Genomic DNA, 22,604 nt, shown 5'->3' on the forward strand with positions numbered 1-22,604 from the left:
GTGGATTTCTTTGTGCTCCAGCTTGGGTGGTCTATGCAGAGGATATTTACACAGGAGTATGTATGCTGTGGTAAGATATGTTCTAGACCATGAACCTAATTGCGGCCATGCTGATGATCTCATTCCGTAAAGTAAGCCGATCTGACTACAAACTCTTATCAACAATGAGATGTTGAAAGCAGTCGCTCCTATCTATTTACCTGCAATGGTTTCTATCATAATGTTTAACTCAGCGCAAATAGCAACTCTTGTCTCCACCGGTGGTGTACAGGAAAATGCTTGATTTTGCAATGATCCTGTAGCAAGTTTAACTTGTACTCCGTAGCATATGGTTCAGAGTTCAACTGCTAGAAAGCAACAACAATGTCAAAGTAGTATATACTTCTCTATCGACACACATCACATTAATGTCCATGAGTTAGTGTTACAAATTTCTCTCTGGCTTTGCTTTCTTTGACAATTCGACAAAGCGTCTAAATCTCGACCTTTCTCACATTACAACAACCACAACCTTGTATTAAGCAAGTACAACTGGCCGCCATTCAAAAACAAGTATGGCAGGCCGAACCCTCCAAGTTACCTCAAAGTTACCTCATCATCATCAAGCCTACAACTATGTTACTATTATTAAAAACATTTGTGCTAGTCATACAGCCCCTCTTGTTCCCAGATGTCCACAAGAAAATCAACCATCTCCTGCAAATTCATGATATAGTTATAAGCACTTGCCTCAAATGGGTAAATTTAACAGCAGTACATCTTACATGTAGAGGGATGGGCTGATGAAACGGCTTATTGGATCCAAGCAAACTCTCATAGGCTGCATTCCAACTATACAAGTAAATGTTTAGGTGAGCATGAAGCTTCAGGTTCAGCATGCATTATACTAAATTAAACACAGTAAGAAGCATTTGAATCCAACATCAATTTGAACAAAAGGAATGGTAGAAGAACAAGAAAAAGTATCCAGTTTATGTTTTGACTTTTAAGTGCGTGTTTTCAGAATCTTTTGTGAAAGATCAACAGCAGCTACCGAATTTGATGATATGTACTTATTATATTGTTTGTAAAAGGAATACCGGACTACACAGGGAAAAAAAATTATACATTAAGGACAGGATGCAAAAACAATGTGATATAGAACTTCAGAATTCATAACACATAATTCATGTAGAAATAAATAAATTGCTGTTGCATGGGCACATGCACCATAATACATATGGGTTAGGATAGGAAAAGAATTGATAAAGTAAAACTTTCATAATCGAGTATCGTTTGAAAAGACAGGAAAAAGTGAAAGAACCCAGCATAACAGAAATCACATTGATCAAAACAACCACCCCAGACTAATCTCAAACTTTGGAACAACAAACTCTAGTTTTCTATGGACTAGGTTGGATTCTGGAAAATATATATTGTCTAGCCCTTTTCTGCATATAAATAGGGAATCTCAAGTTCTTACCTCAATATTGGTTCGCGAATCTGTTTCGTCTCAGGTATTTGCCTTGTTTTCGCAGTCCAGTCCTTCCTAATCTCCTTCCAAAGAACAAGACCTGTAATAATATTTCAAACTGAGTGTGTTAACATGACAACTTGAACTTCTATATCTGTTTGTTGCTTAGCAAGAAAATCACTGTTCTGATGAGGCAATATGTTTATATTCAAATTCTCTGCAGATCAAATCTAGTACTCCCTCTGTTTACAAATACTTGGTTTTGACTAAGAGCATATGAACTTTTTACTGTTAAATTTTCAAGCAACCTCAAAATGAATAGGTTTATATGTAAGATATTACTACAGTACTTTGGATTATAAATCTAACAATACAACTTTGATGCTAAATACTTCTATTGTTTAGAAAATATTATTGGTCCAAGCTTGATAACTCGAAGTCAAAACCAACAGCTATTTTTTTAACAGAGGAAGTAGCAAAGTATACCAGATATTGTGCAAGATGGCGATGTGGACATGATGTTGCTGAATATGTATTAATTTTGATGAGAAACATAAAACAAACAGGACATAGTAAACCAAATACATTGATCATGATAGGCCAATAGGTACCCAATAAGTTCCAGAAATAGTGAGGTCATCTCAAGCCTTGGAAATTTTTAACACTTTATAGGCGAGCTAAGACCATGGATATCTATTTCAGGCGAAAGCACAAAACATAAGGATAATAGAGGCTGGTTGATTGGAAGGAAAATGTTTTACTCTATACACTTAAACAGGTTCCTTTGCTACATCTAAATTTCATTCCCACAACCAGGACATAAATAAATACCTAATTCCACCTAATATTGAAAGATGCCTAGTCAATGCCAATGGCAATGTGCACATGTAGCAAAAACATTCCATTTTAGCAAATATGACAACATAATTGGAAAAAGGAATTACCATGATTGACAAATTCAGTAGGGCCCTGACTGCTCCCCACTCCTTGCTGATCAAGAGCCCATGACTGTTCGACCTCGATGGTGGTTGTGCTCCAGAGTTCGTCCCCAATGGTGTAATTTTGGTCCGGAGTAATTAAACTCTTTGAAAGCTGTCCTACATGTCTCACAGCCTTATCACAGCATCCAAAACAGCCTCTGCTCTGTTCGCAAGGAGTTTAACCATGTCGACAATTAGCATCGAACAAAAACAATCAATGCAAATCTAGAAATCAAGAAACAACTGCAAACAAGAAATAGCCCAGCTAGACCAACTGACAATGCCCCTTCTACTGCCACAAGTAGTAGGAGAAATCAAGCAAGATTCCATTAATTAACACATCTATCATACAATCCGTGAGACCACATAAATACATAATATGCAAACAAAACAAGCAATCAACATTCGGTAAAAAAAAAACAATATGCCTACGACTTTGATTAACTCGCAATCCCCGCATAATTACGCCGATCTCCACAGTATGCAAGTATACGCAAGCAACAACGCAGTGGACTCAACTCGCTTAGGGCTCCTAGCCGGACAAAAAAAAAAGGGTAAGAACTCAATCGAGATAGGGTAGGGGGACCGACCCGGAGCAGATGAAGAGGCAGGCGGAGGAGAGGAGCTTCGGGATGCTCCTCCAGTCCCACCCCTCCCCCAAGTCAACACCCCAGTCCCCGACCCTCGACGCCGATCCGCCCTCGCCTCCGCCACCGCCACCGCCACCGCCACCGAGGGCCGCCATGGCGCGCGCCGCATCCACTCGCTGGCTCGATTTCGTCGCTACGAGGCGCCGCTCGCCATGGGGGGATCCCGACCGAGTCGAATCGAATCGAGTGGGGGAATTGGGCGCGGGTGGCGATTGATGGGGAAATTTGGGATAAGGGGAGAGAGGAGGAAGATGGTGAGAGGGAGATGGCGGAGATTGCACGGATTTGACAGAGTGCGCTGCGCTGCCTTTCCTCACCTCGCTTCCCCTTCGTTTTTCTTTCTTTCCTCTCGCTTTCCGCAATCCAACGACAGTTTAAGGTCTTTAAATGCACTGTTGGGTCCCACCATTGGGAGGGCGGGGGGGGGGGGGGGGGGGGGGGTGGGGAACCAAACCAACCAACCAACCACAGCGAGGCAGGTCAGTGCAGGACTCCAAGCGTCCAACCCCCCCCCCCCCCCCCCCCCCCCAACGATTAAAGATTTTGGCTGGGATGTGATTTTTTTTATTTTTTTTACTTTATCTATAGAAGTAAATTTTAAAAATGTGGCTTTTAACTATTTGCCACTTTTAAATTTGGTAAATAACTATTTGCCACCCCTATCTCAATGACATGTGAGTCCACATGTGTCTATAACATGTGGGTCCAGTGGCAAAAAGTTAATTGCCACATCTAAATGTGGCAAATGGTTAAATATCTCTTTAAAAATAGGCTATTCCAAAAATTATTTTCAGAACCTAAACCTTTTGATTATGCTAGCTCGTCTGACGTGACAAAACAATACTGACACGCCACACAGTGGGGTGACAATTTTGTCTGCCACGCATGGCCAAATAACACTGTCATGCCAGCCAGACAGCGTGATAGTGTTTGTTTTTCCAAACCAGTCCGGCCGATGTGACCAAAAAGTTCAAATCTTGAATAAGTTTTGAAAAGAGCCTATTTTTAAAAATAAAAATTTAAAAAGTTCAAAAAAACAAAAAAAAAGATGTTGGGCTCTCAAAAGGAGAGGAAATGAAATGAGTTCATATATCCCTGAATTGATGGAAATTTGTAGGAATTCAATCCGAAGGAAAGTTTCCTGCAACAGCTTTTTTTATTTAGAGAGAGAGAGAGAGAAAGATGCAACAGCTTTTTTTAGATAGTGAAAATGGTGTAAAGGAAAAATGAAAACTTGCTCCATGTGTTTGGAGGGGTTGCAAAGGATAGGTGAATTTCTTTGTATTTTGGAGTATCTCTACCGAAAATACTATGCATACGATCTATTTGTACAATCATTGTACAATTGCTAACAGATGATGAATGCCATGTGTTGCTTCGTTAGAAACAGCCAGAAAATACCATGGGATTTAGCTGGCACACGTTACGTCGTACAAGTATCGTACGTATAGCAGCTACTGTAGCAAGTAAATTGCAAAGGATAGGTGGAATATTCTGGGGGATTTCTAGCAAAGTAATAGCACATAGTCTAGTCACCATGTTTACAAAATCCTATCAGAATACCCATGCACTTCTTCTATTTCTCTCTAATAAAATAGTTCCTATCAAAATTTCCATGCATTTCCTCTGTTTTCTATTAATATTATATCTTGAGTCATGTGTTCCAAACGAGCCATAAACAATCACACCATCATAGTGAGAAACAAAGCAGGCCAAACACAGCATATGGGCTGGGAGCTTGTCCTCTGAAGTCTGAATCAACGAAACGATAGATCCGTTTCCTGAAGAACGATGATAAACTGGTAATGCCACAAACTGCATCAAGAATCAAGTTCAGATGAACACACGGTTAACCAGTATCAACAACGCTAAACAGTAGTGCAAAGTACAATCATGCCAATTACTTAGTAGTTCCCAACTTCCCATCTTACAAACGGCATCACAACTTCACAAGCATCATTGCATCCCCGATCTTCTTCCCAACTCAACCATGCACAGATACTGCACTTATTACTTTATGATTCACAACTGTAACAACTGCTATTCTGAAGAAATTCTGAACAACGGCCATACCATCTCGCCACCAAACTGAAGAAGTACAGAAGGACTGACAGGAGAAGCCAGCAGATTGTAGTGTAGTGCTTCCTCGTCTATGAGGTGAGGATGGGGGGCATGTAATCCGACTTGGCGCCGAGGACGCGGGCCCGTGTGTCAGGAAAGTACTCCATCCCGGGCAGCTCAGTCACCACACCATCGCTGGCGACGCCAATGGGGTAGCTGAGGAGGTGGCCAGGGAGGTCCTGCTGGAGGTCGTCGCTGGAGTACATGTCCCAGTACTTCTCCGCGATCCTGTTCACCTTCTGCACACACTCCAGGCTCTCGGGGCGCTGGAACACATCATCCAGCATTCCCAGGTGCTCGTACCACAGCGCCATCCGGAAGCCATGGATCTGGCCACGGGCTGGTTGCCTGGTCGCCAGATGGTATGGCTGGTACCCGCCCATGGCGATCTCAGAGTCCCTAGCGCCGTCCATCGACCTCTGGTTGATGTTTGCAGAACCGATGATGATGTACTCATCGTCAACTGAAAATGGAAGAAATGAAGTTACTAGCTTGAACAATAAGTGTATATTTTTGATAGAAAAAAGAAACCGAATAAGGAGATGAAGTTACTAGCTTGATCATTAGAGGATCTTGTTTATTTCTTTTGTTAAAAGGATTTTCATCTTTTTAGAACGACAGAATGCAACAGTAAAATCAGCTAAATAACCTACAATACGACATTATTTCTTTAAAAATAAAAACCTGTATTAAACAGAAACAGATTTAGAGAGCAGAAGACAATTCTGTCTAAAAAGATGTTACTTTAAGAGTAAAGGGAAGCATGACTTCAACTTAGAGCTTGACATATGCAATGCATATAAACTAATAAATAGACAAATGCAATACTTGGTAAAAAAAATTAACAAATGCTACATAAGTATGTAACTCATCTGACATGCTTTAAATGAACAAAAATTGCATAGTGAATGCAAATATGTAATATAAAGCTCACTCGGTACCTATCATCATTTTGGTGTGGACATAGATCATGAACCTCCTAGCTTCCTGAGCTCGGCTGTAATCAGTGTCAGCTTCTGGTTGTTCTTCAGGCTGATATTCCCCAGCCTGCTTCACCTCACGGTTACCCAAGCAGAAGAAAGTGAGGTAGTCCTTGGGGTTCGCTTCAATTCCCTTGGCTTGGAGAGCCTCTGTAATGTCAGTGTACATCATCTCCATTGTTCTCCTTTGCCAGTCCAGGATTGCCTGAACAGATCCACTCTCTGGAACACCCTCAGGCCACATTGGCACCACAACATAAACAGTGAACCGTTCCCCGGCTTCAATCTTACTGACAACTTTCAGTGCAAGCTCCTTAGGAATCAAATGCAGGGCACCAATGTCTTCAGGCTTGATGCCCTCGGGTTTCCAGGCATAGGAACTTCCAAGGAAGTATTGGTTCTCTATATAGATGAAGTTCTTTGCCCTCCGGATGGCATGTATGTATGCATCCTGGATGCTCCTGTCAATGATTTGATCCTTTCCGCTTACAAGCCCAGCTTTTGCAGCCTCCTCAGGGGTATCAGGGAACCCAAAAGCAGCACCACCATCAATGGATCTAAATAGCTGAACATTCCATGTTTCTCTGTCCTCTGGAAACATAACAGGAGAAGGTGGAATAATAGTGTCAGACAGATCCCTGAGCTGCAGAAGGAGATCCTTACCACCCTGCTTTCTCCATCTCTGCTCGAAATTGTAAAGAACATCCCATGCGATTGGCCCTTCCAGCCGTGAGTGAATATCATGCCATGGCTCTCTAGGTCCACCCTTTTTGATTGATGCAGTGGCAAAGTTTGGCTGGTGGAAGTCATCATGATGGGTACTGTCGAGTGTCCTAAACAAAGAATGGTACTGAGTGTCATACCTTCCATCACAGAGATCAAGGCCACCAACGAAACTGACTATCCTCCTTTGTTGGGAGCCCTGGTTTGGCAACTCATGGTCAACAACTACTATCTTCTGATGGTGTGTAAACATAGTTGAGATCGACAGATCCTGAACAATGCTGCCTGAGTCATCAGGGTTGCGAGGGCATAGAACACAGTTCACGTCAGAGCCATGGAAGTAATTTTCAGTTTCCTCATCATGTGTTGCCATCAAGCCATCCCTCTTTAGCAAACCAACTGAAGTCCTGTCATCCCACACAAGCATGAGGACCCGAACACCTTCACTGGCCTTCTTCTTGAGCAACTCCCCAAGGGTGACATCCCCTCCAGGTTTTGGACGATTGGAGTCCCTAACCAAGGTGATCTCAGTGTATACAGACCAGCCAGTGATGTAAATCAAATGTTGAGCATTGCTTATAGCATCAAAGATATCCTCCCAGCATCTGTGGGGTTCATAATTCTTGCCATCGGCAAGCGGAATCTTTGGAATGAAGTTGTCTGGGACATGAGCATCTTGGTACAAGGTAACTTTGCACCCTTGCCTCTGAGAGAAGAAGGTGTAAGGAACACCTGGATACTTGGTACTGCGGACACCCCTCGCCCAATTGCGATCCTTGGAAACATCGAAGTACTGAAGCTTCACATGGATCTTGCTCTCACCAACAGGCTCGCGGTTATTATCACAGATATCGAGCCATCTGTCAATCTCCTCTCCATTGAGAAGCTCTTGGACAGGCAGGTAAGCCCTCCCAATATTCGTTGCCCCAATAGGGTTATCAATCTTGACAGTGAAGATCACATTGGAAGCCATATGAGCGCAATAGATGTGGAACGACTCATACCAGCGAGGGTTGATGGGCTCATTGGTTATCATCCTAGTTCGCCCTACACGAGCTTTCTCCAGATCAATGGTAGAATACACCTTGGTGGCGCCTTTGCCGACACCCACAGTGTCCTCAATCCCCTCCACAAACTGTTGACATGAGCTCACGTGTTAGATCAAGAACAACAAAGAAGAAGACATTGCATTTCAGGTGATACAGACACACATAGCATACAGCAATAGATTTGTAGTAGGTCAGTTAATAAATAAATAAAAACTCTATCAAATCAAGATTTTTGGTGACACAAGCACACATCACACACAGAGAACTCTACATTTTTAGTAGGTCAGTTAATAAATAAAATTTCAGTTTTAGCTAATGAAGATTTTTGGTGACACAAACACACACCACATCACACACAGCAAACTCTAGATTCAAAGAAGTACTTGGGTCAAACAAGAAATGGCCAAGCATAATAGACCAATCTTGATAGAAAGTATCTCCAATTCTTGTCTACTACCTCTTTATTTTTCCTAATAATCCAGAATTTCCAGATCGTTTCAGTGTATCTGACTGTACTGTGCACTAGCAGATCAAATTCGGGCTCATGCAAACGCACACACAAGAAAGGGACAAAAAAGAAAAAGAGCAAGAGCAAAGACGAGTAGATTAAGGAGAAGGGTCCGAACCTTGCGGATGAACTTGGGGGCGCTTCCGCTGGCGCGGTGCGGGTTGGAGAGCGACGCCGCCTCGAAGATGGTGGCGTGCAGCGTCCCATGGAGCAGCATCTGCGCCATGGCTGCTGATTTGGATTTGGCTCCCTCCTCGCCCTACCTGCGCCCCCCCACACACACAATCAGATCGAACTTGAGGAAGGAAGACGAAGCAGCGACACTCGCAGCACAGAGTAGGGTTCTAGCGAAGCAAGCAAGCAAGCAGATCTGAGCGGAGAAGAAGCAAGCGAGCAAGAAGCTCTAGTGCGCTTAGCCTAAGCACACTGGGCTTACCGGGTGGTGATCGGCGGAGGGAGGCGTCTTCTCCGGGAAGGGAGAGGAGGATGGCGATGGCGAGAGCCGAGATGGGGAGAGTAGAAGAAGAAGGGGAGCAGATTGGATCGAGCGAGATTATAAAATTGCGGGAGAAGAGAGACTGTCCCGATCTGGATGCCGGCGATTTTTCTACTGAAACTTGCCCTGTGTGCGTGCGTGCACGTCGTTCCCGGTTTCCCACCACGCGTCGTGGCCACGGATCTCGAGCCGGGAGGAGGAGGAGGCGAGGTTAAAAACGGGTAGAAGTATCTGTCCGTCGCGGTTACTCCATGACCGCGACGTCGCGTCGCGGAGCCAGCGCCCGCGTCGTCCGCGCGTCTAGAAGAGCGCGGGGGCGTCGTCGTCCCGAGGTCGGTCCAAGTGGCGGTGGGGGCTTGACTTCCTCGGATCGGTTCGCTGGCTTCGCGGGCGTCGAGAAGGGAGAACATGGGTGGAGTCAAGCGCGTGCGTGGGCGGTGGGCGGGCGCGCTGTGCCGACGTCGCCGGCGGCGTGGACTCCAGGTGTTCGACGAAATGTGCAGCCCCACGAAACTGGCTGATGCATAGCTTATCCGGTTGGGATCACCAAGGTGAGGCTCGCCACCTCACTCGCTGTCATTTTCGTACGTGCACTTGCGCTTCCATTTGAGTTATTGATGAATCGCGACGCGCCACCTAAGTTGTTTTGAGCTCGTTGGGACATCCATCTGAACAGTATGTTGCAGTTGCACTAGCATCAACCGTCGGTCACATGAACGTAACTGTCAAATTATGTCCGAGCCTGCATTACCAGCTGTCTTGGATATGCCTACTGAAAGAGCCAGAGGGTAAGAGATAAAGGGTGTGTTTAGTTGGGGAAAAGAAAATTTTTGGGTGTCATATCGAACGTTTGACCGGATGTCGGAAGGGGTTTTCGGACACGAATGAAAAAACTAATTTCAGAACTCGCCTGGAAACTGCGAGACGAATCTTTTGAGACTAATTAAGCCGTCATTAGCACATGTGGGTTACTGTAGCACTTATGGCTAATCACGGACTAATTAGGCTTAAAAGATTCGTCTCGCGATTTCCTCCATAACTGTGCAATTAGTTTTTCTTTTTATCTATATTTAATGCTTCATGCATGTGTCCAAAGATTCGATGTGATGTTTTTGGGAAAAAAATTGGGGAACTAAACGGGCCCAAAGGTTGTGTTTAGTTCAGCGCAAAGTTTGATTTTGGTTGAAATTGGGGATGATGTGACTGAAAAGTTATGTGTATATGACAAGTTGATGTGATGGAAAATGACTGAAGTTTGGATCCAAATATTGGATCTAAACACAACCAAACATATTATACTACCTAGTCTACGTCCCAAAAAAAACATATTATACTACCTCCAGCCATAAATATTTGACATTTAAAATCAAACTTTCAAAGTTCTAACCATTAGTTTTATATTAAACTCCCTCCATCCTAAAATATAAGAACCTAGTACCGGATGAGACATTTCCTAGTACTATGAATCTAGACATGTGTTCAGATTCGTAGTACTAGGAAATGTTCCATCCAGTCATAAGGTTCTTATATTTTAGAACGGATAGAGTAATAAGTTTATAATATTATAATACTATTTTACGAGACAAATCTATGTACACCCTTGATTTTGTTTTTAAACTAAGCATTTGTAAAGTATTGATGTTTGGAATTTAAAAGCCGGACAAAGTTGTGCGGTAAAGAGAAACGACCAGGGGTCTTCCGACTAGCTCCACAAGGTGATGAGCTAGACGGCCTAGGTTTGAAGCCTCACACCTCCTAATTATTTGATATTAGGTCATTCCCTAATATTCGTGCTAAATATCTATGACCAAAGGGAGTACAAAGCATTATGATTGGGAATATTTGGGAACTGTTGTGCAGGTGTAACCGTGTATACACACTAGCAGTTGCATAGGTCCTTCCCTAATATTCGCGCTAAATGTTAAATATCTATGACCAAAGGGAGTACAAAATATTACGAGCGTTTTTTAGTTTGTGCGCTAAATGTTAATTATCTATGACCAAAGGGAGTACAAAGTATTATGACTGGGAATATTTGGGAACTGCCGTGGAGGTGTAACCATGTATACACACCAGTAGTGCCATCGGTTGAATAAGATCAGGTTCAGGTCAGCTAGTTTTCCTCATCTATCTTCAAATCGATGCACCCGTCAGTGCTGTAAGACAAACAACAACAACAACTAGTGTTTTCTTATCTTTATATTGTACTTATCACTTAATGTTGCGAGTCTTAGGACGTTAATACCTTTTTCCTTATCGCTTCCGCAAGAAGCACGTGTAATTCATTGTGGTCTATGTGAAGTGTTTTATATGTCTGTAGTGGCAGTCCAAACATATCAAATTTATTGGGCTCAGTTCGTTTGTGATGGTTCCCAACCTCCCTTCTCGATTTCCGTACGCACGCTTTTCAAACTACTATTTCGGTGCGTTTTTTGCGAAATGTTTCTATATGAAAGTTGTTTAAAAAAATCATATTGTTCCATTTTTTTAAAAAAAATTAGCTAATACTTAATTAATCACACCACTTATGAACCTTTGTCGCCAACTGTTAGTCATGTTCTTCACGTGTTACCGGCTTACAGCACACATCTCTTTTGTGGTTCCCGTATTCTTCTCAAGCAAACACTGAAAACACTACTCCACTATATGTCAGTAGGTCGCACATTTACAACACATTAGTTAATTTCGTGGATGAGGTTTAGTAATTATTCTCTGGATGGATATATCTAAAAGCTATTTTTTCTCAAGTCCAATTATCACATAGCTAAAAGTTCAGTTGCCTAACTTTCTATAGAGTGCGTTCTTCAACAATGAACACTTGTTTTTTCTTTGAAGAATCTCGAGATATATTTTAAGCAGTACATGTTAGAAATATTAGGTCAATAGCATGACTATCTTTCTGAAATTGGGGATAATTCAATGGCAAACCATGAGAATAAGATGTTAGCCATTTGGTACCAATGCTATTGATAACTGCGAAGATTTGATGTAATCATGTAGACTACCATCTCCATAAAACGAAGCATGCTTATTTTGGAGAACTATGTTCATGCGTCCTTCTGCAACAGTATGGTGGAGCATGTGGCTTGGCTACGCGCAACATGATATCTATCAGTGGAGGATTGAGTAGCTGCAGCCATCTTACATGGAGGAACTAACATTGAAAGCAACACATGCGATTCATACATGAAGCCTCCCATTTTGACACTGTAATTCTTGTGCAATTTGATGATCAGATAAAATATAAATTTATATGCAAATTGATATGCTAGCTGTAATCCACATATTTCAGTAGTGCATGATCCACTTGCTATTCCACTAAGATTGCAAAAACACTGAGCAATCGGGGGATAGCAGAAGTTGAGAGCCCCTATATAATGAACAATAAGGCCACAGGGTTGCCACAATTAGAGAAGTTCTTGTTAACTCCGATTGAGACCATGGCAATATCAGAAATGTCAGCTCTTTTCTTTCTATTTAGTGCTTTGCTAAGAAGTTCTTTGGTCCACAGTCAAGGATTGCAGATAGGGTTTTATGATAATAATTGCCCTGATGCTGAGGACATAGTCAGGTCTACCGTCGAAAAGTATTACAACAATGATGCAACCATAGCCCCAGGCTTGCTCAGGCTACATTTCCATGACTGTTTTGTTCAAGTTAGTTTCCTTCATCCATATAGTGTTAATCTGGATCTCATGTTTTTATGCCTGACATTTGTTTCTACCTGTTTTGTAGGGATGTGATGCGTCAGTTTTGATTTCAGGTGCATCCTCTGAGAGGACTGCACCACAGAATTTTGGTATCAGGGGGTTTGAAGTGATAGATGATGCTAAGTCCCAGTTGGAAGCCGTATGCTCCGGGGTGGTATCCTGTGCTGATATATTGGCTCTCGCTGCACGCGATGCCGTTGATTTGGTGAGAAACTCAGCTCCTGTGCAGAATTCCTGCTGAGAACTGTCGATTACCTTTTGATTAATTCAGACCTTAATAACTGAATTTCTTGTTTTGTACTTACTGCAAGACCGGTGGGCCAAGCTGGTCAGTCCCACTGGGACGGAGAGATGGAAGAATTTCATCAGCTTCAGATGCCAAAGCCTTGCCGTCTCCGGCTGATCCTGTATCTGTTCAGAGGCAAAAATTTGCAGCTCAAGGCCTGACGGACCGTGAGCTCGTAACACTAGTTGGTAAATCTTCCTCCATTCTTGCTTAATCATGCCCGATACACACAATTATATTTATCAATCAGTGAACAATTTGTGTCTCATTTTGTCATGAGCCAAACTCAGCCCTCCATTTGAAACAGATTATTAATCGGATGATTGCTGTGGATTATCTACTTGATTATGGTGATAAACAAAATATTTAAGAAATAAACTTAACATGTAACTTAGAATAAATAAATGGTCTATACAGTACTCCATCCGTTTTAGATTATAAGTCATTTAACTTTGGTCAAAGTCAAACTACTTTAAGATTTGACTAAGTTTATAAGAAAAATAATAACATACTCAACACAAGATAAAAATATTATAAAAATATATTCATCTATAGATTTAATAAAACAAATTTGTTATTGTAGATATTAATATATTTGTTTGTAAATTTGGTCAAACTTAATGTAGTTTAACTTTGACTAAAGTTAAAACGACTTATAATCAAACGGAGGTAATACAATATAATAAACTTATTTTAAGCAAACATATTTTTAGTGGCATGGAGCCTATAATTCGATGAAGTAGGTTTATACTCCACTGCTAATGCTAACCCTGTGTGTGGTTCACTGATCTCTGTAACTGTAGGTGCTCACACCATCGGGCAGACGGACTGCATCTTTTTCCGGTACCGGCTCTACAACTTCACGGCGACGGGGAACGCGGACCCGACGATCAGCCCGTCGGCGCTGCCGCAGCTGCGGGCGCTGTGCCCGCCCGCCGGCGACGGCTCCCGGCGCGTGGCGCTGGACCTGGGCAGCCCGGGGGCGTTCGACGTGAGCTTCTTCAAGAACGTCAGGGACGGCGGCGCCGTGCTGGAGTCCGACCAGCGGCTGTGGGGCGACGCCGCGACGCAGGCCGCCGTGCAGAGCTTCGCCGGCAACGTCAGGGGGCTCTTCGGCCTCCGGTTCAGCTACGAGTTCCCCAAGGCCATGGTCAGGATGAGCAGCATCGCCGTCAAGACCGGCAGCCAGGGCGAGATCAGGAGGAAGTGCTCCAAGTTCAACTAGGTGCAGTAGCCCAGTCGACAGTGAATTTTGTGATCGATCGAGTCACCTGTCCTGAATGATATTGATATATGTACACATGCTGTTCTTCTCCCAGTACTTCTGCATGCCAGGGCTTGAAGGCTTGCGTGCATGACGTGCATGTGTTCGAGAACCCTGTAATTGATTAGTGTGCACTGATGCAGTATTTTGGCTGGGGAAGTATGGTTGAGAATTTGAGATGCAGGTTTAACTGCATTTTTTTAAGACAATGAAATAACATCATGTGTTTGCTTCAAGAGAAGCTACAACCACCCATTATAAACATAATTAGCTCAACATAGAGTTGTTAAAAAAGTCTAGAAACTACAACACAAAATAAGAAATACATCTTAGGTTGAACTGCATGGGTTTTTGTTTTTTTTACCTATGCCTTGATCATTTCGCTTATGCATATGTTACCCGTACTGCTTATTAGCAATTAAAAAATAATTTATGAGTAAAACTTTTATATGTATGTCCTTAAATTTTATATAAAATAAACCATAATGAAAAAAAAACCACGAAATCAACTTTGAAATTTAAATTTAATTTTTGATTTATAAGCACAAGCGAAACGATGGTCCGTTACTTTTACCATGAAGTATAGGATAGAGAGTAATCAGTGGCAGAGGCAGCATGGGGGCTGGGGGGGGGGTCCTTAGACCTCCCTACCCCCTAATAAACCATTAGAGCCCCCATTAAGACCCCCCTAAAATTTAATTCCATATATCTATTGCAAGTGGGCTAAAATAGATTTTGTCTGAGATAGTTAGAAGACCCAGAAGGCTGTGGAGCCCTCACTATAATTTTATTCTGGTTCCGCTGAGAGTAATACATGATAGGATGAGTTTATTATTTGTGTTAGTTGATGGAGGGGACAGATGGTTAATTGGCGAAAAGGATAGCATTTGACACAAATGACAGGTCCTTGCCAGTCAGGTTGGATAACCCAATCACTCCATCAGTACTACTAGTGAATTGTGTTGTTGACTTGTTGGAAACATGGGAATAAAAGTTGTGAAACAGTGACATCACACAAGGGCATTTGGTCTAGTGGTATGATTCTCGCTTAGGGTGCGAGAGGTCCCGAGTTCAATTCTCGGAATGCCCCCGTAAATTCGTCATTTTTTTTAACCTTTTCCTATACGTCTCATTTCTTACCTTTACCATATACAGTGTCTTCAATTTTTTTTTTTGGTCTCGTTTCATATTTTACCTTTTCCCTATACAATTTCTTCCAATCCAAAAGGCATCTGTTGCATCATGCAAGTGTTTCGACTTGGAACCATTCGTTTTCGTGGATACGGACGCATATAATCAAATCCCATAACAATCAATCATGCTGTGCCTGTGCTTAACGAGGACAATGACGCTATTTATTACTCGTGGAACACGAACCACCACGAACCTGTTTTGCATTTGACAAATGCCACACACTCCGCGTTGCACTCTCAGTACTACGGACACATCACGTAGTAGGCCCCACTGTCGGCCACCCCACTCCCCGCCGTCCTCCTCCGATACTTAAAAACCGATGTCTTTTCTTTTCGAACATATCTAAGATTATACATAATTAAACAGGAAAAAAATCCACCTCCCTTCATTTTTTTATTTTAATGACTCTTTTAAAGAAAAAAGAAATCTACATTACATAATTAAATAAAAAAATTGTTATATATACGATCCAAACTATCCAACTCACGTACGACTGAATTTGATCAATGGTTGTAAACGGTTGCACTGCACATGAATATGTTTTTTTTATTGATCTATGGTTATATATCTCTAGTTTTATACGAATTGTATAACTGCACAGTACGTACAGCGATACTCTTATCTTTTTTTAAAAAAATGTTTCCTCTCCTCTCTATTTTTTTTTAAAAAAAATCTGCTGCCCTTGCTGCTTGCGCTAATCTCCCCGCATCAAAGAAAAAATTGATCTGACACTTGGCAGTTGAGCTTCTGATCCAGTAATCAGTACTGATCATCTCTCCGACTCACCAGTCACCACCACTTGTCCGGTCAACTCTCCAGTGACCTCGCCATCTCCTCAGCCATGGCTCGCCGTCGCCCACCACCGCAGCGCCACCACCACCTCGTCCTGCTCGCCCTCGCCGCCTTCTCCTGCCTCGCCTCCGGGACAGCGACGCCGACGCCGACGACTTCCTCCCAATCCCAGCAGCCTCAGCCAGCCGGCACGCTCCTCCAGCCCGCTCTCGCCGCGGACCTCGCGGCGCGGACGTGCTGGTACACGGTGCAGATCAAGACGAGCTGCGCGTCGCCGTGGCGCACGTCGGACGCGGTCAGCCTCGCGTTCGGGGACGCCTACCGCAACGAGGTCTACGCGGCGCGGCTGGCCGGCTCCTCCTCCTCGCCGCAGCCGTCGTCGTCGGCCGCGTTCGAGCGGTGCGCCACCGACACGTTCCGCGTGGGGGGCCCCTGCGGCTACGGCGTCTGCTACCTCTACCTCCGCCGCTCCGGCCGCGACGGCTGGACGCCGCAGTGGGTCAGGGTCTACGAGCCCACCTCCGACACCCCCTCCACCTTCTACTACGGCGACCCCCTCCCCAACGCCGTCTGGTACGGCTTCAACCGCTGCCCCCGCCTCGCCGCCTCCGCCGCGGCGCAGTGATGGTTTGCGACGTCGCCGGCGAGATGAGCATGATTCGACGACGAGCACGTAATTTACGGTTGGGTTAATGGTTGCGTGATGTGTTACGATGTAATGTATGATTCGGGTTGTGTGTGTTGTAAATTTGCAATAATCCAGAGATTTATCTTTTGAGTAATTAATAAGAACAGATCAGATTCTGATTCTGATCTGTATGTTTGTTAAAAGATACTACATTTTTGGTTTCAATTCTTTTGATTTCAGTGTGTTAAGCATAGTTTCATTTCGGTAAGGACTAAGGATTGCTGCTAAATCACGGCTAATGTTTTGCTCATCTTTCGATCAGCATCGAGATTTGTGCTTTAGTAAGCTCGTCGCGTTCCTCCGTAGTCAGGTCACCGGAAACGAGGAAGAATGATGACGACAATGGCTGGATCAACACCGAGATTAATGATTGGTACCTCTGAACTCCTCCCGGTTTAGGTGGATGAGTCTCCACTGCAGTACTGTCCTCTGACGTGGGTCATAGGCCTGCTGGTGGATGTGGGGTTTACATGTCAGCCACTCAAAGTTAGACCGTTAGATGTGGGTCTCACATGTCAGTCGCTCAAAGTCAGAGGATAGTGCTGCAGAGAATTTGTTTCCGGTTCAGATGACAATGCCAAAAGGATGAAACCTTAATGGGAGGGGATAACCTGGGTACAGGACTAGAGGAAATCGCTCTTATCCCCCAAAAAAGAAGTGAGCTTTTAGCTCATACCAAAAACAGCACTGTAAATCTTTTTGAAAGGTCTAGAAATGGCAAGTACATACAAAAATGGAGAAATGATTTCATTCTTTTAAATGCCTCAAATGCCAGTAAGATTAATTTATGATGAGGTTGGAGAGTATAAATGCCAGCAAGATTAGTGTATGCTTAGAATGGAAAGTAAATGCCAGGAAGATAGGTGTCTGCTGAGTAAATATGCTTTCTGGACTTGAGCAAAATACAGGCATCAAACATAGCAATACATCAGAGGGATCTTCACTGATTTCCTAAGATGCAGATTTGATATGTTGGCAGAATCATGGCAGTTAATGACACGGGTAATCCATAGTTGTTCTACAGGTGCCGGGTGTGTGTCTAGTGACCTTTGGATCGGCATTGAGATTCGTGCCGTAGCGAGCTCGCCGTGCTCCTACCTAGCGAATTATGGTTCAGGTCGCCGGAGACGAGGAGGAAGATGATGACAATGGGCCAGATCAGCATCAAGATTCATGCTTGGTAAGCTCTTCGCACTCGCACTCCTCCCTAGCAAATTATGGTTCAAAGTCACCGGAGACGAGGAAGAAGATGGCGACAATACCGGAAGGAGGAAGCCTTATAATGGAAGGGGATATCCCAGGTACAGGACTAGAGAAAATCCCTCTTATTCCCCAAAAAAGAAGTGAGCTTTTAGCTCATTCAAATAGCACCGTGAATCTTTTGGAAATGTCTAGGAATGGCAGGTACGTTGCATACAAAAATGGTGAAATGATTTCGTTTTTGTAAATGCTCAAATCACAGGAGCGTATAAATGCCAGCAAGATTACTGTAATGCTGAGGTTGGAGCGTATAAATGCTAGCAAGATAAGTATGATGATATTGGAGCGTACAATGCTTTCTGGACTTGAGAAAAATACTGTCATCATACTTATAGCAACTACATTAAAGGGATTTTCACTGCTTTACTAAGATGCAGATTTGATATGTTGGCAGAATCATAGCAATTAATGACACCGGTAATCCAGTTGTTCCACAGGTGCTGGTCGTGTGTTTATATATGAACTAGAAGAACACTTCGTCTTATCATATTAGGCCTAACCCAGTGTTGAGTTCATCCAAAGCTTGTCTTCAGTAGAGTGAGGACTCAGGGTGTTGTTAATCAGATTTGCACCGTAAATCATGGTATATCTCATTCTATCTACTACTGTTTGTCAGTTTTAAGTTATCTGAAGATTTGCTATTTTCTTTTCAAAGGTTATCTGAAGATTTGTTACTGACATTCTTATGAACTATGTTTTCTTACCTGACAAAACTTTGGAATTGCAGAGGATTTGGGTTGAAGCAAAATATACCTTTGTGTTGTTGCTCGTGTTGACCCGTTCGTCTGAAGCACAGAAACGGCCGTTATACAACGTCTTGGATTTCAATGCCACTGGAGATGGAAACACAGATGATACAAAGGTAACAACATAAGCATAAACACCAAGATTCTGAACTTCAGAGATGGTTGCCTTTGCTAAATAGCAGTGCTTCTTGGATTTGTTACCTTTCCATGCATCTTCTCTGCTGAGAAGGCGTTCCTGGCGGCATGGGAAGAGACCTGCAACAATGAAGGCTGGCCGATCTTGATCATCCCTGGAGGAAGGACATTCTTGTTGAAACAAATTAAATTCAACGGTTCCTGCAAGTCACCAATAAAGATACAGGTAACCTACATATTTGGTGACTCTGAACTGGTCTGAGATATCATACCACATAAGAAGCTTCTTTTTAAGCCGGTACAAGAAGCTAATGTAGCATGAATTCTGAATTGACATTCTCCAGATGGATGGTAACATTGTGGCACCAAACTACATTTGGGCATCAGAAGCAGACAACCTTATAACCTTCTACAGTGTCAATAACTTGACATTAGATGGAAATGGTCAGATTGATGGCAAAGGTGCCATCTGGTGGACTTGTTATACTGAAAAGGTAGACTTCAGCAAATAGCAGTAGCTTCTTCATGTATTCCCTGTAAGCAATCTGATGTATTCTTGTTTTGACAGAAATGCGTCTATCGGCCTGTTGTAAGTACACACAACACTTCCTTCAGTCAGTCTGAAACTAGTTATGTAGACACTGTTCTGTATGATTACTCATGCATGTATCTATGTGTATCAGATCCTGGCCTTTGCTGCGTGTAACAATCTATCGGTGACGAATATACATCTGACGAACAGCGCAGACAAACACATGACTGTGTACAGGTGCAGCCAGGTACATGTGCACAATGTCACCATAGTTGCACCAGGCGACAGCCCCAATACAGACGGCATAACCATGGCAATTTCTGATCATGTGTACATCTCAAATTGCTCTATCCAAAGTGGTAAAAAAAATCCTTTCATAGAGATCACTGTGTATCATTTGCATATCATCAACACAAATCACTGAAATGAATTGATGATAGACTCAAATGTGTGTGAGTGCTGACACTGGACAAATGCAGGAGACGACTGCGTGTCGATGCTATCATACACCACTGATGTTAACATCACTGACATCACATGTGGGCCTGGCCACGGCATCAGGTACAATTTACAAATGCACAACCATGAATATGCATGCTTGTGCTAGCTAAGTACTCGTCAACTTCTTTTTAGCAACACATGGGACTAACTTCTGACCATATCTAGCGTGGGAAGCCTTGGACGATTCGAAACGGCACTGGTGGAACGAATTACAGTATCCAACTGTAACTTTATTGGAACAAAGAATGGTGTGAGGATCAAATCATGGCAGGTAAGAACTAAGCAACATCTATGCATCTTGCTCATATATGTCCCATGCATGAATTTTTACTGATGGTTGCATACATATCACCATGTACATATGCTCTCTTTAAATAGTAAACAGGAAATAGTAATTACCCCTAATATTTGAAGTTATTGGATGAAGGGTGGAATGGGTCAAGCAACGGGGTTCATTTTTGAAAACATCAACATGACTGCAGTCGAAAGTCCCATTATCATCGACCAGTTCTATTGTCCCCAAGGAAACTGTCCATTAAAGGTGAAATCTACTAAACACATGTCATGTTCATTATCCACTCAGTAAATTCATACTCTAGAAAACAGGATGAAATATGCCTAAATCTTGATATTCTTGTAGGATGGTGGTGTGGCCATAAGTGACGCAAGATTTATCAATATCCGTGGGACATCCTCCGAGCAAGAGGCCATCAAGATATTGTGCAGTCAAAGTGTGCATTGCCAAGGCATCTACCTCAGTAATATTAACCTCTCATGGGAAAATCATACCGCCCTAGCAAACGCCACTATTTTAAATGCAAACGGAACTGTTGAGGGATCAGTGGTACCAAAAGTTGTTTTTTCATAAACCTTGGCAGCTAATGCTCCACGCTGTTACCATCTTTAGACATACTGCTATGTACAGTTCTTCCTTGGATGATTGCCTTGTAAACCAAACTAAGTTTGATTACAAACTCCTACTATGTGATGTATTAACAAAGTATCGATGGGTTGCGATTGGCATTTCACAATATCTCACATGACTCTGACTCCGAGCGACCAAACACTGCGTACCGGTTGTCTGCAACATTGTCGTACGCGAAGTCCCTCAGGAACCTAACAATGTGACACAATGAGTAGGCTTTAATTGCATCAGGTTACATGAACAAAGCATCTAGCTACTCAAATAAAAAACTAACAGCATCAGCTAGAATAATGATATTGTAAAATGGGTTAATAAATAGCACTTGACAAGCCATTTTGCGTGCAAGTTGAGGTGAGCGAGAGAGATAGTATACTTACAGAGGGACAAAGTTGAGGAAGGTGGCTAGCTGAGGAAAAGGCAGGTTGAGATACCCCATTATCCTCAGCACTGCTTCAGACTTGATGTAGGACCTGCACATCAAAAAATATTACTAAATTAGGATTATTACTAATTTTGATGTAGCACTTAAACTATTACTAATTTTGATCGATAACCGCTGATTTAAGTCCGATATAAGTGTTGGAGAGTGTGGTAGCTGCTTACCTGTCCTTCTCGACAAGAACCACACTCGAGATGTCATCAGGGGCTCTCCCTGACCTCTGAAGGAGCTTCCTCCCGGATTCGCTCTGCAACGGGATATACCTGATGCTTCTGTTTCATCGGAAATTAATCAACAGTGCGCATTAGCATTTCACTCTGTTGCAAAATTGCTCCTGATCATTTGCACAATTTCACAAGTCACAAACAAGGCCCAACCTGTTGGGGTCATGCTCCTGGACGAACCGGACGCCGCCGTTGCAGAGGTTGCACACACCTGCATCACACACACACGCAGAGATCAGTACATGCTGCACCCATGAACCCATCTTGCTTGCAAATCAAATGGTTGCAAATTTACTAATTGCAAAATTGTTTGAGCCTTGAGATGTAAGCGAGTAGTAATGGAAGCAAGCAAGGGAAGGAGGGAGTAAGCACCGTCGAAGAGCATGATGGGCCTTGTGTCGGAGGTCTGGAAGAACTCGGCGTCCGTGGCCGCCTTCACGGACTGCCCACCGCCGGTCGCCGCCGCCGCCGCAACCTGCAAGCTCGGCCGTGGCCGTGGCCCTCCCACTGCGGTTCGCAGCTGCTGCTGCTGCGGCGGCGGGCCGCGCCGGCGGTGGAGCGGCGGCGCGGAGAGCGGGCGGTAGCAGCAGGCGCTGGTCGTTGCCATCCTCGTCGCCTTCGCCTCAGCTCGGCTCTTCTCCTCGATCGAGTGATGCAGCCTGTAGCAGCTGGTGGTGGGATGCCCAGTTTAGTTTACCTTTCGCGAGTTCAGACTTCAGAGTTCAGTCTCGTCAGACACCTGGTGCACCTCGTGCTACGTGGCACATCCAAGCAGCTGATAAAATAAAAAAATTGACCAGGAAAAATCCAAGATTTTAACAAATTCTGACATCACCTGCTCTTGTTCTCTTCAAAAAAATGACTGGGACTGTAATACAAAATACACAAATTTTAACCAGAGGATGCGACTATCGCCCACAAGGTTGTAAGGAAGCAGGCACATTCAGG

At 43.4% G+C, this 22,604-nt stretch overlaps 6 protein-coding genes and 1 non-coding gene across 7 annotated transcripts; 4 read left to right on the top strand and 3 right to left on the bottom strand.

Annotated features, from left to right (window-relative positions):
- Positions 1-360: 360 nt before the first annotated feature.
- LOC4327646 (uncharacterized) lies at positions 361-3,445 on the bottom strand. Its single transcript, NM_001406410.1, has 5 exons — positions 3,024-3,445; positions 2,398-2,591; positions 1,463-1,553; positions 765-831; positions 361-696 (listed from the first exon to the last, which is right to left on the bottom strand). Exons 1-5 carry the CDS (start codon positions 3,176-3,178, stop codon positions 643-645), a joined length of 561 nt encoding a protein of 186 aa, NP_001393339.1. The 5' UTR covers positions 3,179-3,445; the 3' UTR covers positions 361-642.
- A 1,142-nt stretch (positions 3,446-4,587) lies between these two features.
- LOC4327647 (phospholipase D alpha 1-like) lies at positions 4,588-9,535 on the bottom strand. The gene is made up of 4 exons (NM_001406409.1): positions 8,901-9,535; positions 8,583-8,727; positions 6,146-8,042; positions 4,588-5,667 (listed from the first exon to the last, which is right to left on the bottom strand). The coding sequence occupies exons 2-4, from the start codon at positions 8,688-8,690 to the stop codon at positions 5,234-5,236; spliced, it is 2,439 nt and encodes an 812-aa protein (NP_001393338.1). The 5' UTR covers positions 8,691-8,727; positions 8,901-9,535; the 3' UTR covers positions 4,588-5,233.
- On the top strand, positions 9,201-14,456 carry LOC4327648 (peroxidase 25). The gene is made up of 5 exons (XM_015791144.3): positions 9,201-9,511; positions 12,029-12,616; positions 12,696-12,875; positions 12,982-13,144; positions 13,760-14,456. The coding sequence occupies exons 2-5, from the start codon at positions 12,338-12,340 to the stop codon at positions 14,179-14,181; spliced, it is 1,044 nt and encodes a 347-aa protein (XP_015646630.1). The 5' UTR covers positions 9,201-9,511; positions 12,029-12,337; the 3' UTR covers positions 14,182-14,456.
- A 782-nt stretch (positions 14,457-15,238) lies between these two features.
- Positions 15,239-15,310, top strand: TRNAP-AGG (transfer RNA proline (anticodon AGG)). Its single transcript has one exon. It is a non-coding gene; the product is annotated as a tRNA-Pro (tRNA).
- Positions 15,311-16,201: 891 nt separating this feature from the next.
- LOC4327118 (embryo-specific protein ATS3A) lies at positions 16,202-17,037 on the top strand. The gene has a single exon (XM_015791174.3). It carries the CDS (start codon positions 16,256-16,258, stop codon positions 16,829-16,831), a length of 576 nt encoding a protein of 191 aa, XP_015646660.1. The 5' UTR covers positions 16,202-16,255; the 3' UTR covers positions 16,832-17,037.
- Positions 17,038-19,671: 2,634 nt separating this feature from the next.
- On the top strand, positions 19,672-21,048 carry LOC112937638 (polygalacturonase QRT2). Its single transcript, XM_066312601.1, has 5 exons — positions 19,672-19,926; positions 20,047-20,128; positions 20,234-20,339; positions 20,496-20,609; positions 20,709-21,048. The coding sequence occupies exons 1-5, from the start codon at positions 19,686-19,688 to the stop codon at positions 20,934-20,936; spliced, it is 771 nt and encodes a 256-aa protein (XP_066168698.1). The 5' UTR covers positions 19,672-19,685; the 3' UTR covers positions 20,937-21,048.
- On the bottom strand, positions 20,911-22,317 carry LOC4327119 (DCC family protein At1g52590, chloroplastic). Its single transcript, XM_015791158.3, has 5 exons — positions 22,029-22,317; positions 21,810-21,867; positions 21,597-21,704; positions 21,371-21,463; positions 20,911-21,184 (listed from the first exon to the last, which is right to left on the bottom strand). The coding sequence occupies exons 1-5, from the start codon at positions 22,261-22,263 to the stop codon at positions 21,094-21,096; spliced, it is 585 nt and encodes a 194-aa protein (XP_015646644.1). The 5' UTR covers positions 22,264-22,317; the 3' UTR covers positions 20,911-21,093.
- Positions 22,318-22,604: the final 287 nt, after the last annotated feature.

Source organism: Oryza sativa, chromosome 1, assembly GCF_034140825.1.
Source record: "Oryza sativa Japonica Group chromosome 1, ASM3414082v1".
Classification (NCBI taxonomy): Eukaryota; Viridiplantae; Streptophyta; class Magnoliopsida; order Poales; family Poaceae; genus Oryza; species Oryza sativa.